General features: G+C 36.9%; 1 protein-coding gene across 1 annotated transcript in view; it reads right to left on the reverse strand.

Moving 5' to 3' along the window:
- The window catches only part of TEX11 (testis expressed 11), a 243,368-nt gene that overhangs the window by 45,761 nt on the left and 184,711 nt on the right, over nt 1-12,896 (reverse strand). The window contains exon 25 of the mRNA XM_043569958.1: nt 7,086-7,158. Within this exon, the coding sequence (XP_043425893.1) occupies nt 7,086-7,158 (73 nt within the window). The remainder of the gene's footprint in view (nt 1-7,085; nt 7,159-12,896) is intronic.

Raw genomic sequence — 12,896 nt, forward strand, 5'->3', positions numbered from 1 at the left:
TGAAAACGAGATAAGGAAAAATGGTAGGAAGAAAATTCTCACCAGAGAAATATTGTTATAAAGCAGAATAAAATAGTGACCAAATATGTCAGCCTGAATTTCAAAATATTAATTACGTAATCATGTCTATAAAATAAGAATATAAAGCAGGGATTCAAGAGCTCAGGAATGGCTTGTAGACAAAGAAAGTGAAATATGAGCTATTTCAGACATATAAAAGGAAATGAGAAGACAAAATAAAACCATCACAGAAATAACAGTAAACTTGAAACAACAAAAGAGAGAAGAGATACTGCTGAATTAACAGTAAGAATATAGAAAACAAGAGAAAAACAAGCAAAGTGAAATTAAAATTGAAATTGGTTCTAAAATCTTTAGGCTTCTTCATCAATTAGTGACCTAAATAAAATCTTTAACACATGTTCATTTTCATGGACTGCTTAAACTCATCTTCTCTTGGCTCCCAGGTTGAATTCAAGCGCCAACAAAACTTTGATGAATACTTTTTTCTTTCCTATTGAGTTTATGTTTCATTTTGTTTCTGGTTTGCATAGAGCCAGTAAGCTATTCCCTCCGCCCCCAGTAGCAGCAATGAATGGGAATGTGGTCAGACCATTTGGTGACTTCTGTAAATGGATTCAATGGATTATGTCCCTGGGTAAGAAACAACAGGCAATTTAATTTGTTAGTCTTTTTTGTTGCTCTTTTTGCCCATTTTGAGCTCAAATTATACAATTATTTCAAGTCTTCTGGAAGGGAAAACAGCACTATGGTATCTGGACTGGTGAGTTTCTGTGTTTACTGTTGACCTGTAGCTATTGAAGTTGTAGTTCTGAATCCATAAGCTCCCTATGTCTGTGTCTCTGTGTCAATAATTGAGAAAGGCCTTGACCTCACATCATGTGAGTGTGAAATGTTTTCTCATGTCTGGCTGGTCCCCACAAAATATTATAAAGTCTTGTACGTTAAAGGAGCTCTGTTCTGGTTTATAGACATGAGTAAGCACTTATATACAAATATTCTTAAAATTCCCACAAAAAGGAAATTGAACTTCTAATACTTTAAACATGCTAATCCAGAAGTATTCTTATAAAAAAATTCTGCCAACTCAGAAACATTTTAAGGTTAGGGTAAATCTTTGGCAAATGAGCTTAGTTAAATAATTTTGGTTTAAAATAAAGAGTGGCCTTTTTAGAGATTTATCTGTATAAAGTATAAAACAAGCATATATTTAATTTTACTCGGGTCTGTTTTTTCCTAATGTATACAGGTTTACTGATTAAATGTTATACAGTTCTCATATATAACATTTAAGATTATAAAAAATGTAAAGTGTATTTGACTAAAATGGAATCACTGTTGTGACAAACTTGATTTCAGCAGTATCTATATGGTGTAGTATGTTAGATTTAAGATAATTTCCAAGAAATTTAGTCAACTTAAAATGTTAGACTACTATTGAGTTAATAAATAATTACTGGATAAAAAGACAAATTTTAAGTAAAATCAAATACTTAAATATTAATTACAAAGCACAGATTTAAGTTTTATACTATCACTTCTTATTTTATGCAGAGTTGATATCTCTGAGTGATGTTAATGAACGTGTTCATTTTTCCTTTAAAAAAATAAATAAAAGGGATGGGGGTGGCCACAGAAAGCTATGCCATGTGTGCTCATGAACTTTGCTATGGGTAAGAGATGGTTCTCAACTGCACCTCTCTAAATATTCTTTTTGAAATAAAAATTATTTTGGTTAAAAGTTACAGTTAAAACAAGTGGCTGACATTCTATTATAAGCAATAGTTAACAAATGGATATGTGTTTTTGTTTTTAAAGGAAAATGTAGTTTATTCCTAAAGCAGTAATTCTCAAACTTCTGTTCTCGGGACCCCTTTGCACTCTGGAAAAATTATAAGGAGCTTCCAAAGAGATTTTTCATACGTAGATTATATCTACCAATAACTTCCATATTAGAAATTAGAACAGAAAACTTATATATACTGATTGAACTTATTTGAGACAAAATCACTGAATGCTAATGTCAATTTTCAAAATAAAATTGTATTTCAAAAATCAGTGAGGGGCGCCTGGGTGGCTCTGTCGGTTAAGCATCCGACTTCAGCTCAGGTCATGATCTCACGGTCCATGAGTTCGAGCCCCGCGTCGGGGTCTGTGCTGACAGCTCAGAGCCTGGAGCCTGTTTCAGGTTCTGTGTCTCCCTCTCTCTCTGACCCTCCCTGCTTCATGCTCTGTCTCTCTGTCTCAAAAATAAATAAATGTTAAAAAAAAAATCAGTGAGAAGACTTGTAAATTTCTGAAAAGCTCCTTAATCTGACTTAATAGAAATAGCTAGATTCTTATATATGCTTCTGTATTCCTTCTATTACAGTATCACATATCACATAGACTCTGGGAAACTACATGTCTTAGTACTGTGAAAATAGTTTTGACCTGGCAGACCACAGAATAGATTGTCAGTTTGTTTCAGAATATAAAAGAGCATATAATGAAGGAATGATTTGGAAAGTAAATTTTATTTGCACTGGTTTAAACCTGAGTCTGAAATAAAGCTCTGTAACATATTTAAATGTAGCAAAATTATATTGATTTTGATAGGCCTGCTTCCTTTAGTTCACTGATTAATGCCTTCATTTATAATAAGAAAGGTTATTCTTTATTTTCTATGTAATCTGCCTAGATAGCAGATTCTGTGTTTTACTTGCATAATTTTCTGATCTTTATGTTGTCTTTATGCTTGATCATTTAATGGCAGGCAAAGAACAAAAGTTTCCTCATTTATCAAAGAGCTAAATTTCTTTATAATTGTGTTATCTCCTATGCTTCTTTCTAAAATGTTTTGATGTCAGGGCACCAGGGTGGCTTAGTTGGTTAAGCATCTGACTCAGGTCAAGATCTCATGGTTCATGAGTTTGGCCCCATGTTGGGGTCTGTGGTGACAGCTCAGAGTCTTGAGCCTGCTTCTGATTCTGTGTCTTCCTCTCTCTCTGCTCCTCCCCTACTCGCGGTCTCTCTCAAAAAACATTTAAAAAATTAAAAATAAATAAGTTAAATGTTTTGATGTCAGTTTGTTTAGATAGGTAACCAAGTGTTGTTTCTGAGGCATCCATGATCCTATCTTAATCAAGTACCCAAATCCCCTCTAACAACTCTTGATTTTGCCTTCCAAAAAGCCACTTTACCAGATATAAAAGATATAAAGGTTTCAGGATAACTTTTAAACCTAAAACTATCTTTCAGATTTCCAAAAGGGACCCTGAAAAAATGCAAAAATTCATTCTTTCTCCTCATAAAGAGAGAAATGTGAGAAGTAATTAGGTTCATTTGATGGGTTAGTATTCCTTAAGAGTTGTAAGAGTTGCAAAATCAGAAAAGATACTTAGCCTTCCTTATATTAAAGTTTTATAAGTAAAACTCTACTAACATAAAAATTTTTGGAAATTGTACACCTTCTGAGCAGTTCCTAGAGATTACTATCTTGAGTAAAACCTCAAGAGAAAACTAATCATAAGTCTTATAAGTTTTTTTTCAATGGACAGAATATCAGGATAGAGGATCAACAAGGAAATACAGGATGGGAACAGCAGTATAAATCAATTAGGCCTAATAGGCATATAGAAAATACTCCACCTAACAATATCACAATACATATTCTTCTCAAGTGCTCATGAAATATTCTCCAGTATAGACCATATATCTGGCTACAAAACAAGTTTCAATAAATTTAATAAGGCTAAAATCATACAAAGCATATTCTCTGATCACAATAGAATACAGAAATCTGTAACAGAGAGAAAAGTGGAAAATTCACAAATATATGGAAATTAAATAACATAATCTTAAATAATCAGCGGGTCAGAGAAAAAAATCAGAGGCACCTGGGTGGCTCAGTTGGTTAAATGTCTTGACTCTTGGTTTTGGCTCAGGTCATGATCTCAGGCTCATGAGTTCAAGCCCTGCATCAGGCTCTGCCTGCTTGGGATTGTTTCTCTCCATCTCTCTCTGCCTCTCCCCCACTTTCTCTCTCTCTCAAAACAAATAAATAAACTTAAAAAACTCTCATGATGTAGTTATGTACTGTACCCCAACAGAGAATTTTACTTTCCTTCCATTCTGATATTATTGGTTACTTTACTAAATTAACCACAAACATTAAATCTCTGTAATGTACAAACAGTTTTTGTTTTACTCTGATGTTTAACTGAAGAAAACTCTACCATAAGTGACAGGCAAGAGTTTGTATATTTAACCAAGTACTATAGTCTCAGAGCCTCACAGGAAAGGACTATACCAGGTACTTCAAACTGTCGACATGTCAGAATAGACTCTAGATTACAAGTTTCTGAGTTGACACTGCATAGACAACTCTGGGACCATACCAGTGCACTTAATGAGGATTTCCAGGTTTTGTTCTAGTTTAAAAGCATACAGTTTTATGAAAGCATATGGCTGGCCCAAGATCCAGCAGAACATCAATTACATAGGACTGAATAAATTGACGTGGGAAATTTTATTGTGGTTATGTATTTGGAATATTGTTGATGTTGTTTTAATATTCTATTTTCTGAATATAAGAGAAAATCTTTTCTTAGTAAATTATTTGTAACTCAAAACAATTTAGTAGACACTATATCTGTAAATTAAATTAAAATACTTTAAAATAATACGGTTCTCATTCATCTCTTCCCTATCTTACCCTTCCTTCTTTTACAAAGTCTCCCTACTTTTCATGGCAGTATAGTTATCTGCATTGGTTGTATAAGAATCTGTCCTTTTTTATAAACTTCTAAATAATAGTTTGTTAGTTTATGTTTTTGTATTTTTTATCATGGTTACAGAGACTTGACAGTAGATTATCATTAAGCTTGAATACTGTAGATTTTTATACAACAGAATTGAAAAACAAATACCATATGATTTCACTCATATGTGGAACTTAAGAAACAAAAGAAACAAGAAAAGGGAAAAAAGTAAGAGATAAAGCCAGAAACAGACTCTTAATTATAGAGAACAATCTGATAGTTACGAGGGGGGACGGTAGTGGGGGGATGGGTTAAATAGGTGATGGGGATTACGAAGGGCACTTGTCCTAATGAGCACAGAGTGATGTATGGGACTGTTGAATTACCATATTGTACATCTGAAACTAGTGTAGCAGTGTATGTTAATTAACTAGGATTAAAAAAAATTTTTTAAATAAACCTTATAAATGAACTCAAGATCTGCTATTCCATTTAATCTAACATACGACAGCATCAAAACCTAAAACTCAATTCTGTTGCCTTTTTAAAAATTTTTTATTTTACTTTAAATGCTATTTATTTATTTACTTACTTACTTACTGGGAGAAAGAGGGAGGCAAGCAGGAGAGGGGCAGAGGGAGGGGGAGAGAGAATCCCAAACAGCCTCCACACTCAGCATGGAGCCTGACGTGGAGCTCAAACCCATGAACTGTGAGATCATGACTTGAGCTGAAATCAAGAGTTGGACACTCAACTGACTGAACCACTCAGGTGCCTGGAGTATGTTTAGTTCTGTAAGAAAGTACCAAACTGTCTTCCAAGTGTCTATACCATTTTCCATTCCTGCTAGCAATGAATAGGAGTTTCCTGTTGCTCCACATACCTGTCAGCATTTGGTGTTGTTAGTGTTTTAGATTTTTGTGATTCTAATAGGTATGTAGTAGTATTTCATTGTTGTTTTAATTTTCAATTCTGTAATAACATACAGATAGACAGAGATACAGATACAGATATAGAAATATATACGTATATATATAGTCCGGCTATGTTCCTAGAAAGAAGAAATTATTTTCTCAGTGGACAGTTGGCATTCTGACATACTTGTTAAATAAAAGTCATTGAAGCTATGAATTTTGCTCTGAGAACTGATTTAGTACTTTAGATTCTGTTATAAAGTATTTTCATGATCAGTATTTTCTAAGTATTTTGTAGTTTTTGTGTTTTAAAATGTCCCAAGTGGTCAAGGGTTTTGTTTCTATATTCCATCAATTACTTGTTTTACTTCTATGTCTTGGAATTTATTCAAGCTTTCCTTGTGATCAATTTTGTAAATATTCAAAGGGCACATAAAGAGAAGATTAATTTTCTATTTTCAGGGTATAGTGTATATTTCTAATAAATCTTCTATAAATGTTACTCAGGTATTCTCTATCATTTCTTTTGGTTGTTTTAATTCTTTTAAATGCCTGTCAGAGACTGAGAGAGGTGAATTAAATTTTATGTGTTTATGTTCTTCCTTATAATTCCTAGAGCTCAATACCAAAATTCATCAAGATATCACATATACACAAAAAGAAAATAACAGAACAATAATTTCTAAATATTAGGAAACCAAATTCATCAACATTTATAATAACATACCATGAGCAAATAGGGTTTATTCCAGAAATGCAATGATGACTTAATTTTGCAAATCTATTACTTTAATTCAATATATTAATACTTCAAAAGATAAAAACCATATAGTTATCTCTATAGAAGCTGAAAAGGTTTGTAATTCAATTCAATATTGATTTTTTAAAATTCTAAGTGAAATAGGAACAGACGGACAAAATATATAAAAGTCTGTCTAAACCTAAAAGCCACTACCATCCTTAATGAAGAAACATTAGCAAGTTACTACATAACTTTAAAAGGTTTACTACTATTTTTATTATTTCATAACAAAATGTTAATAGTATCTGATATGATTATCATTTGGAAGGCTCTGTAGTCTACATTCACTCAGAATCAGAGCTTGATTAAATTAGACACAAAATCTAGTGACCTAAGGGCAATCATGTCATATTGAACAATAATGATCCTATATTTATACTCAATACTATACCTCCACAGAAAGCAAAGTAAAAAAATTATTAGTCCAAGCAGTGTGTCACAGAGTCAAACTACATACAGACAGTAGGGAAAAATTAGTCCTCAAAGAAACACTTGACTGGTTATTAAGCACTGAAGTGGCACAGATTTCTGGTAATAAAGACTGGGTTATTTAGACTTGAAATGCCTTTCATAACTGTGTTACCAAACTCCTAGTTCCCACTGTACCTGTTTCTTTCAGAATATTCCAGATGTGTTTGCATTCATTTATCTCCTCAAGTGCACGATTCAGTAGCTGGGTCTATTTGGCAACAATGCAACAAGAAAATTAGTCTCAACCAGACAAAACTTTAAGCAAGTTAAAATAATAGATCTTATTCATTAAAAACAGTTAAAATACAATGATAAAAAAGTAACAGGTGAAACCTGACATTTCATAGTTTATATAAAAATAACTCTATTTGTAGTTTTCTTAATGTCCCAGGAAATGAAGATTAAATAGAAAATCTTGAGCACTACCAATCTGTTTAATAATCTAGGAAAAAAGAGTATCACTTCCAGAATGGTAGTATGAGGAGTTCCATGGACCCTCTCCCTAGCAAAACAACTATAACTGGTGAATTATAAAACACAATTATGTAAACTCTCAGGAAACTATCCAAAAGGCAAAGAGAAAACAGACAAACCTCTATTTACAGAAATCTACTAATCTCAGTAAGAACAGTAAGCACCTGTGATAGTTGGAACCATGATTTGCTCACCAACCACCCCAAGCTCAGTATGAGTGCTACTTTAGGTGGGTATGGCCCTCTACTCTCAGCTTCCAGGTTAGGGATTTCCAGAAGGGCATCCTGCCAGCATCTCTCCTCCTCCTCCCCCAGGTCTGTATTGCAGAAGCTCTATTATAAAAAAGCACAAATGAGAGGCCTGGAGCTCTCTTCATCTACCCAGGTCCAATAACTAGGCATGGAAAACTAAGATTATTTGGTCTCAATTTCCCTCACTTCAGCTTGCTTATAGGACAGGATTTCCATGCTGGAAGAAGCAAGCTCAGAATGACAGGTACTATGACTCCTGCCCAGCCCCTTACTCATACAGCTGCACTGTCACTCTGAGAGAAATGTGCCGCTGTTCCCACCTCCAGCTCTAAAACAGTGGTACAAAATTTCTTCTCAGGAGGAGGAGGGGCAGGTTATTAGAAGAACGAGCTTAAGGGGAGTCTGCGTGGCTCAACCAGTTAAGTGTACAACTCTTGATCTGGGCTCTGGTCATGATCTCATGGTCATGAGATTGAGCCCCACATCAGGTTCTATGCTGGGCGTGGAGCCTGCTTAAGATTCTCTCTCCCCATCTGCCTCTTGCTCACCTGTGTGTGTGTGTGTGTGTGAGTCTCAAAGAAAAAAAGAAAAAAGAAGAGTAAGCTCTATATCTCCCCCTAAGGGGACTGACTTTAATTGGAACAGAGGTTGGGGATGTTCAAGTCTAAGACCACTACAAAAAAAAAAAACCAAAAAACACAGAGGAGATTCTGGTATTGGGTGCTTAAAAAGAGGCTGATAGCTCAATGATATCAACATGCAAAACAGAAGATCAGCCACAGGTTTACAGAGGGAACCAGAGAAAGGGAAAGTTAAGAAGATCCCTACTATTTCAAAGGGACTTACATTAATTGGATCAGACTCTGGAACAATTTATGCCAAAAAGCATTTTTAAACACACATGTTTAAATGCACATGTGCTCACACACACACTTACAACCTACGCATAAAGCAACCACCCTAGTAATTAGTCAAGATTAACATCTGGGTGTAATACCAACAGAAGATAGTTTAGAAGTTAACAGAGAGGGGGTGCCTGGGTGGCTCAGTCAGTTAAGTGACCTCAGCTCTGGTCATGATCTTGCAGTTCGTGGGTTCGAGCCCTCTGTCAGACTCTGTGATGACAACTTGGAGCCTGTGTCCTGCTTTGGATTCTGTGTCCCCCTGTCTCTTTCTCTGCCCCTTCCCTGTTCACACTCTGTCTCACTCTTTCTCTCAAAAATAAATAAACATTAAAAAAATTTTTAAAGAAAAATGCAAATCAATATGCAATGAGATAGCACTTCATACTCACTAGCATGGCCATAATCCAAAGGACAGAACAGCAAGTGGTGGCAAGGAAGTGGAGAAAGTGGAACCCTTGTCCAGTGCTGGTGGGAGTGAAAAATGGTGTAGCTGCTTTGGAAAATAGTCTAGTAGTTCCTCAAAAGATTGAGCATAAAACCTAGCAATTCCACTCCTAGGTATATACTCAAGGGAAATGAAAAGCATATCCATACAAAATTTGTACATGAATGATCATCATAGCATTATTTGGAAAATAAGCTAAAAATTGGAAAAACTCAATATCCATCAAAGGATTAGTGGATAAACAAAATGTGGTATATTCATACAATGGAATATCATTCAGCCATCAATGGGAATGGAGTACCGATCCAAACTGAAACATGGAGAACCTATTAAACATTATTGAAAAATTATAAAAGGAGCCAGTCAGAAAAGACTAAGTCCTATGATGCAGTTTATATGAAATATCCAGAATTGGCAAATCTATAGAGACAGAAAATAGATTAGTGGTTGCCTAGGTTTTGTGCTTGGGATGGGGAATGACTACTAATAGGTAAGGGATTTCTTTTTAGATTGATGAAAATGTTTTAAAATTCTGTTGTGTTGACAGTTCCACAAACCTAAATATTCTAAAAATCATTAAATTGTATACTTCACAGTGTAAACTGTAAGGTATGTTAATTACACCTCAATAAATCTGTTAAAAAATAATCTAGGATAGGGGTCAGGATATTTTTCCATAAAATGTCAAACAGTAAATGTTTTAGGCTTTGCCAGCCACATAAACTTTCATTGACATTTTTAAAAAATTTTCATTTACAACCTTTTACCAATGTAAAAACCATTCTTAACACTCAGACTGTAGAAACAGAGGCCATGGGCCTGATTTGGCCAGTCAGCAGTAGTTTAACCACCCCATTCTAGGAAAGTGATATAGTGCCTTGATAAATTTAAATTGCTGTATATTTTTTTTGAAGTATAACTGACATACAATGTTTATTAGTTTCATTTGCAAAACATATTGATTTTAAAATTCTACACAGTACTCAATGCTCACCATGATGAGTGTAGTCACCATACAACGTTATTAAAATATTATGGAATATATTCCCTATGCTGTACTTTTCATTTCCATGAATTATTTATTTTATAACTGAAAGTTTATACCTCTTAATCTACTTTATCTATTTTGCCCATCACCATAATCACTTCCCCTCTGGCAATCACCAGTTTGTTCTCTGTATTTAAGACTCTGCTTGCTTGTTTTCTTTTTTATATTTTATTATTTTTAATATACATATTTTTTTTAATTTTTTTTTCAACGTTTATTTATTTTTGGGACAGAGAGAGACAGAGCATGAACGGGGGAGGGGCAGAGAGAGAGGGAGACAAAGAATCAGAAACAGGCTCCAGGCTCTGAGCCATCAGCCCAGAGCCTGACACGGGGCTCGAACTCACGGACCGCGAGATCGTGACCGGGCTGAAGTCAGACGCTTAACCGACTGCGCCACCCAGGCGCCCCTAATATACGTATTTTTAATGTTTACTCTTTATTTTTGAGAGACATAGACAGAGCATGAGTCGGGGAGGGGCAGAGAGAGGGAGATAGAATCTGAAGAATGCTCCAGGCTCTGAGTTGTCAGCACAGAGCCTGACACGGGACTCGAACCCATGAACCATGAGATCATGACCTGAGCCAAAGTGGGATGCTTAACTGACTGAGCCACTCAGGCACCCCTAATTATTATTATTTTTTAAATACGTATTTATTTTGGGAAGAGCGCAAGCAGGGGAGGGGTACAGAGAGGGGGACAAAGGATCCGAAATAGGCTCTGCGCTAACAGTCTGACAGCAGTGAGCCCAATGTGGGGCTCGAACTCAAAAACCACAAGATCATGAACTGAACCAAAGTCAGACACTCAACTGACTGAGCCACCTAGGTGCCCCATTATATTTTATTATTATTTTTAAAATGCTGAATGATTTGCTCAGTTTCTATTTTGACACCAGCTTTCCCCCAACAAATTCCTGCTCTGTTTCTTTTTATTTAATGTTTATTTATTTTGAGAGAAAGAGAGAGAGACAGCATGTGAGCACGAGCAGGGGAGAGGCAGAGAGAGAATCCCAAGCAGACAGTGCAGAGTCTGATGTGGGACTCAATCTCACAAACCGTGACATCATGACCTGAGCCGAAATCAAGAGACGCTTCAAGAGACACTCAACCAACTGAGCCAGCCAGGGCGCCCCTTTGTTTTCTTTTTTAGATTCCACATATTAATGAGATCATATGGTATATATTTCCTTTCTCTGTCTGACTTATTTCACTTAGCATAATATACTCTATACCCATCCATATTGTTGCAAATCATCAAATTTCATTCTTTTTTTATGGGTCAAAAAATTAAACAGAGAAGGAGGAAAGGAAGATGGTAGGAGAGTAGGAGAACACGAGGCTTGTCTCTTCCCATGAACATGACTAGATAACTATCAAATCAGGGGCACCTGGGTGGCTCAGGTGGTTAAACATCTGACTCTTGATTTCGGCTCAGGTCGTGATCTAATGGTTTTTGAGATCAAGCCCCATGTCAGGCGTTGCACTGACAGCGCAGAGCCTGCTTGGGATTCTCACTATCCCTCTCCCTCTGCCCCTCCCCTGTTCACTCATGTGTGCATGCTCTCTCTCAGAAATAAATTAACTTAAAAAAATAACTATCAAATCATCCTAAATTCCCCAGAAATCAACCTGAAGACTGACAGAACAAACCACAAATAAAAGGACAGAAGAGACCACACTGAAGAAGGTGGGTAGTACAGAGACTTTGTTTAGGGGAGAAACAGATCATGAGTGCTGTGGAAGGGAGGGAGCTGTGGTTGCAGAGAAGAGGGAGGGAGGGAGGCGGGGGGGCGGTGGGCACATAGGGGAATGCACAAGGAGAATGTTTCACCAAAGCCACTGGCTTGTAAAATGAGGAAAATGAGAAGGGCTGAATTTCGTGTTTTGCTTAACCAACTGAGCCACCCAGGCGCCACAGAATTTCGTGTTTTGCAATCAGTGGGCTTAAAGAGTGAAGTTTTAAAGGTCAGCAGGCTTCACTGGGATAGAAAATGGAGGGCACTGCACTGCTCCTGGAGAGAAGGCAGGCAAATAACCTGGGGTAAGACAGAATGGAAACAGCAATCTGAAGAATGCCTGGGGTACACAGGAGGAAGATTATTCCTTCAGGCCTCTCTGGGAATGAAAGAGCTAGCTGGCGCTGTTTCCCTCCCCAGCCCCTCAGCATAAACACAGAGCCACCTGAGGGATGCAGCTCAGAACGGACACTGGCTGCCAGACTTGCTTACACCAATTCCCACCCCGCTGTGTGCTAGTGGGACTGCCCTTCTCAGTTAAGCTTGCCTCAGTCTCAGCACAGCAAGCCACTCCCCCAAAAGACCAGCGCAAACCCCTGCCCACACATCTCCCAACCAGAGAGTTCTGTAAGGCCTCAGTTCTGGTGGAGCTGGTGTCAGGTCTGGTTTCACAAAAAGACTGAAGCACACCTAGTTTAAAACTTGCCATATTCAGGCCAAGGACCAAACACTGCCAACAGAAGGCAAGGAGAACCTCTGCAAACAAGTGGCCTAAAAGAGCAGCCAAATCACAAAAGCAGATCACATGCAGCACACACTGGAGACACTCCCTGAAGTGTCATGTCCTGGGTACTACATAACCTCTTCTTCAAAAGGACATTTCAGGAGCAGAAGACATTAACTGGCTTTTCTTTTCTTAATTTTTTTTATGTTTATTTTTGAGAGAGAGAGAGATAGAGTGTGAGCAGAGGAGGGGCAGAGAGAAAGGGAGACACAGAATCTGAAGCAAGCCCCAGGCTCTGAGCTGTCAGCACAAAGCCCAACGTGGGGCCAAAACTCACGAACTGGGAGATCATGACCTGAG

This window comes from Prionailurus bengalensis, chromosome X (genome assembly GCF_016509475.1).
Source record: "Prionailurus bengalensis isolate Pbe53 chromosome X, Fcat_Pben_1.1_paternal_pri, whole genome shotgun sequence".
Taxonomy (NCBI): Eukaryota; Metazoa; Chordata; class Mammalia; order Carnivora; family Felidae; genus Prionailurus; species Prionailurus bengalensis.